At 55.3% G+C, this 5408-nt stretch overlaps 1 protein-coding gene across 1 annotated transcript; it reads right to left on the bottom strand.

Annotated features, from left to right (window-relative positions):
• Positions 1 to 241: 241 nt before the first annotated feature.
• On the bottom strand, positions 242 to 2628 carry CSF2 (colony stimulating factor 2). The gene is made up of 4 exons (XM_067730101.1): positions 2470 to 2628; positions 2328 to 2369; positions 1467 to 1592; positions 242 to 680 (listed from the first exon to the last, which is right to left on the bottom strand). Exons 1-4 carry the CDS (start codon positions 2626 to 2628, stop codon positions 573 to 575), a joined length of 435 nt encoding a protein of 144 aa, XP_067586202.1. The 3' UTR covers positions 242 to 572.
• Between the last annotated feature and the right edge of the window lie 2780 nt (positions 2629 to 5408).

Raw genomic sequence — 5408 nt, 5'->3', positions numbered from 1 at the left:
TGGGGTGGGAGCCTTTGAGCATCCATGGAAGCATGTCCAGATGTGCAGAATGTTACACCCAGGAGGGCTGTCACCTCCCCTGTGCTCTGACAGCACTGCCTGTCCAATTGTGCCTGATCTGCTGCAGGCCCCTGTTCCCTGCCCCAACTCCCAGCTTCCTCCCCTCCCTGACCTGGGTAAAGGAGAGCACCTTGAGCATTCGCTCATGGTAGAAAACAAACTGAAAAACTGCACAAATAAAAACAGGTTTTTAATAATTTATTATTATGGTAAAACATCTTGAATAAATATGGGGTATGAAATAAAATAAATAAATAAATAAATATTAAAATACATAAATATATAAATAAATATTACTGATCCCTGCCAGTGTAAAACATCTCCTGTTTCCCCTACCACACCCGTATCAGGGTCAACATGGCCCAGAGCAAGTCTGTGCTCCCTACAGCCCTGGCCCACCCTGTGGTCCCTCCAGGGTGAAGATCCTGAGTTTTGTTTGGCTCTTTGTGGATGGGAGGGCAGCGATCTGTGAGGTAAGCTCCCAGGCTGGCTTCTGGCCCGTCTGGCCTGCTTCACTTCTGGACTGCCTCCCAGCAGTCAAAGGGGATGGTAAAAAGAAAATCCTTCAGGTTCTCTTTGAAACTTTTAAAGGTGATAATCTGGGTTTCACAAGAAGTTTCCTTAAGAAAGAAAAGAAAAAATATATAAGTTGAGTCCAGGCACGAGTGGGTAATGTGGGGGAAGCATCAGCATGTTTCTGTGCTACGTCTTAGAACTCAGAGGCCAGAAGGCCTGTCTGGGGCCCACCTGCTGACCTGGGTCAGGTGACATGCTGCCACCCATGTGTCACCCAAAAGGTGCACAGCTCTGTCAATGGCAGCCGGGGCCAGGGGCCTGATAAAGTGCAAGCCGGAGGCTGGTCTGCTGGGCAGCTGGGCCACTGCCTCTTTGGTCCCAGGCCAGGGCACAGCAGTTGGGCCCAGGCCGTCTCTAGGAGCCCAGAAGGGGCAGGAGTCAAGGCCACAGGCCTCACTCTTTTCCCACCGGAAAGGAATGTTTGGGGCCTTTTTCCATTTCAGGTAAGCTTTCCTCCTTGCTCCCGTGCAATCCAGGCATCCCAGGAGGGGCCAGGGGAAAGTGCTTTTAGGAGGCGGCACTTGGGCCCCAGAACTTCCTCTGGGCCTTAGGCAGGTCTTGAGTTTCCTTGTATTTGCCTCACCTCTGACCTCATTAATGGTAATAATAAAGATAGTAGCAGCTCCCACTAGGGAGTGCTGTAGGCTCTCGAGTCCAGGGTTTTAACTCCTAGAGTTGCTCCCTCTCAGGAGGGGCTAGTCATTAAAAATCTGTGGACTCAGAAACCCTTTGGGGTCGTGAACACCCACAGCCAAAGGTCTCTCCCCAACCATTCCTCCACCCTCCTAGAATGAGACCTTCCCGCTTGGGGACCTGATGTGGGCACTTACCTGAGTGGGGGGGCAGTGCTGCTTGTAGTGGCTGGCCATCATGGTCAAGGGGCCCTCGAGACTAGTGAGGCTGCCCCGCAGGCCCTGCTTGTACAGCTCCAGGCGAGTCTGCAGGCATGTCGGCTCCTGGGGGAAATGTCCATTCTTTGGTGAGCAGTGGCCAAGTGTGCTCTGGTAGGCACAGGACATCCTCCCCATCACTCCTTCCTGTTCTCATCCCTATCTACCAAGAGCAGGGCCTGGGAGGGGCACAGGACTATTCTTGACTAATCTCAGGCTGGACCCGGTTATACACACTGCCCTGTCCTCCTGTCCACTGCAGGCATGAGTCTGACTCGTCCTCACCACTCAGCTCAGGCCATTCCCAGCCAATACAGCCACATTCCCTTGGCCTGGCATCTCAAGAGGGTCCCAGTCTCCAGAAAAAAGAGGTCACTGTCCTCCCAGCATTCAGGGGGAAGGAGGAGGGGACCCTCGCCCAGACCTGCTGTGTGAGCAAAGTTTGTTCCTGAAACCCTTCTGTGCCCGTCAGTAGCCAGCACCGTGTCCACAGGGCTTGGTCTCAGGCCACAGTGAGTGCCCCATGTCCACATCCCCTGTCTCATGACATAACTCCCACTTACCCACCTGTCCCCTGGTGACCCCTAGCCCCTTGAATGCTAGGTCTGTCCATGGCTGGTCAGCTAGTAAAGAAGCTCACACGACTGCCACAGGGGCAAAGCCAGTGGCCTCCTGAGCAGCCCTCCTTCTGGCAACCAGCTGACTGGGGAGAAAGTGGACAACCCTGTGACAGTCCATCTAAAATGGAGTCACTCCCCAGGGCCGAGGCCTTTGAGAAGTTGTGTCAGAGAGGTATCTTACCTGGGAGTCAAACATTTCAGAGATGACTTCTGTTGTTTCATCCTGTAGAAAAGGAAAATGTTGTGTTATCAAGCTGACAGGCATGCCAGGGCCAGGCCAGCGAGGTGACCCAGGCATGGCCTGTGCTCCCTCCCTCACTCACCATCACAGCAGCAGTGTCTTTACTGTGGTTCAGAATGCTCAGGGCCTCCTTGATGGCATCCACATGCTGCCAGGGCCGGGTGGCAGGGCTGGGTGGGTGTGTGGGTGCGGAGGTGCTGCAGACCACAGTGCTCAGGAGAAGCAGGTTCTGCAGCCACATCCTCCTTAGGACTTTAGCCTTTCTCTCTGAGCACTGGGCTCACTGGCAAAAGAGCTCTTATATACACAGTTAGAGGAAATGATTAATGGTGACCACAAAACACCAGGGAGGCGGGGGAACTACCTGAACTGTGGAATCTCCTGGCCCTTATCGGCTACACATGGAAAGGTGAGCCTTTCCCCAAGGTGGTCAGCCTTGGGGGTTTTCGTTAATGAGTCTTTCCAAGAATTGGCAGCCCACCTGCCCGCCTTCTTGAGCGTTCTCCAGCCCTCCTGGGCAGTCTGACCTGCCAAGTCTTCCCCCTGCCTCTGAGGGGCCTCTGGGCACAGCATGGACTTCCTGGCCTGAAGTGGCTGGGGGGCAGGGCCTGGGAGACATTGAATCGAGCTCCTACCCCCGCCCTCCTCCCCGGCTTCCCATCCTGCCTGTTATCCCAAGAGACCTTTGGGCCGGCTGTGCCACACTGGGGCCCATTCCAACTCCAGCCTCCCCTTCTCTTCCTAGAGCCCGTAGCTGTGGCCACAGTGAGATATGAGTGTGAGGAGGACTCTCACAGTCCTGCCCCACTGTCCACCTAGGCAGATTCCAGCCAAATGACATAGTCCTGCGACAGCTCACCTCATCTCCCACCAAGGACCCAGAGCGGTCAGCAAGCTGTTCCCAGCCAGGAACCTCTGCCCCACAGCCCCTGTGAGCTGAGGGAATGACAACCATGTACAAGTCCAGCCAGCAAGATCCAGAACATTCCTCCATGGTAAGATCTCATCTAACAGCAACAATCCTGGTTTACACAGCCATATTCAGCTCCCAAGCTGCAGAAGTGAGTTGGGGCCCTCAGTGGGGGGTGGGTCAGGGTTCTGAGTTCAAATCCTGCTTCCAACTCCACCTTGCTGAGTGACTCTTCCCTTGAATTACGTGAACCTCGCTTCCCTCTGCAGAGCAGACTGGCCCCTCCGAGGTGGGCACTGTGCTGCTAGCTACAGCCTCTGGCAGGCATTAGGCACCAACAGGGTCATGGCTGCATCCACAGGAGGTACAGGGGACAATGGCTTTTCAACCAAGGTCTTCTGGGCTTAGCTTCCTATGTGGCCCCTGCCCCAGCCCACCTCCAGCTCCAGAGGCCTCCCTCTGGAACAGAAACTGCTTCTGGAAAAGTCACAGGCTCTTGAGGGGCTGACAAGTGTTTGATTTTCACAATGGACTTTGGAGAGCACAGCACGAGTTGGTGTTTACTTCCCCATGCCATGAGTTTTGTGGTCGAAGGGATATGGGTCCACACACTTACGTTTCTGAGTGTCTGTGTGCCAGGGTGGTTGATGTCTGTACTTAGAGATGTGTCAGGAGGGGAGGATGTTTTACATGAGGTACATCTGTGTGAGCCCCCATGCCTCTGCAGGTGCCCTTCTGATATAGGAGAAGCTCCCCACACTGGGAGCTTCTGGGCCCCAGAGGGTGATTTAACCTAGATTGATGGGGTCAGACATAAGTGAGGACATGCTGCTGAGCTCAAGTGGACAGCCCTGGGAAGCAGGTAGAACTCATGGTTTGAGTACTGTGGCCCGAACCTGCAGCCCTGGCAAGTTTCACTGCCTAGCAGGAGGGTTGTTGCCCTTGTACAGGGAAACCAGGCCTCAGTCCTCCAGACCCCACTGGAGTCCCTGCCAGGATCTGGGGCACACCGTGAGGCCAGCCCTACCCTTCTGAGCCTGATGGGACATTCCTAGGTGGCCAGGCTGGGGGTGAGAGTGTGGCATGTCAAGGCCCTGGCCCTTCCTCTACCTTTTCCATGGAACCTCTGCTCAGCCCCTACCAGGAAGCACTCAGCGGGGAACAGAGGGTCAAGGACACTGGGTGAAGATGCCACACAGAGTGGAGGTCTGTGTCAGACAGTGCCCTGGAGGCTGTGTGGTGGAGGATGGGGGCCACAGGCTATATGGAGACTGGCCCAGACACTGGCCGTCACTCCCCTCTCATCCTTTCTTTACAAAAGGGAGACAGAGGTGGGAAGAGGGAGGCACCCAGTCAGCCAAAACAGAAAGTATCCCCTTATGCAGCCCATAACTCCCTTGTTAGGGAGTTGTTACCTGCAAAGTGGGCCTTCACCTCCTTGCGGAGATAAACTAACTGGGACCCAGAGGTGGAAGTAACAATCCACAGTCATGCAGTGAGAAGTGGCAAAGCTTGAAGGCAGGCTCCAGCCCTGCGTCCAGCACAAAGGCAGCTGCTGTACCCCTGGCACTGCACAGGGGACTTGGCACACTCTCGCTAAGACGTGGCCTGAGGGAGCAGGATGAGTGTGTGTTTAGGGAGAGGGAGTTATGAGTTGATGGCCCCAGGGCTGAGAGGAGAGAGCCCCAAGGACCCCTCCGGTCATCCCAGAAACTTTGTGGGCCACCTCCCTCCCCTTCCCCACAGTTCACTGACCCCTTTATCACTACTCCTGCTGGGCCCTCAGTCTGAGTCCTGGGAGGGGGACTGTCACCCTTGTGAGGGGCTGGGGGGCCTTTGGGGGAGGTGCTGGAAGGAGGTGGGGGGCTCTCTCCAGAGGCAGAGGTACATGACAGGGAGCTCGGGGCTCAAGGCCACGGCCCTCTGGGACCTGAAGAACAGAACTGGAAACAGGAGACACACCTGCCCAAACAGGGCTGCAGGGAGAGTCTGAGGGAGCCCTGACACTTCAGAAAAGTCCTGAAGGAAGGTCGTTCCAGAACCAACCATCTTGCCCAGAATAGAAAGCTTGCATCTGCAACCTTAACTGGCCCATCAGCTCCAGAGGGACT

This window comes from Pseudorca crassidens, chromosome 3 (genome assembly GCF_039906515.1).
Source record: "Pseudorca crassidens isolate mPseCra1 chromosome 3, mPseCra1.hap1, whole genome shotgun sequence".
NCBI lineage: Eukaryota > Metazoa > Chordata > Mammalia > Artiodactyla > Delphinidae > Pseudorca > Pseudorca crassidens.
This window is presented reverse-complemented; position numbering and strand designations above follow the sequence as displayed.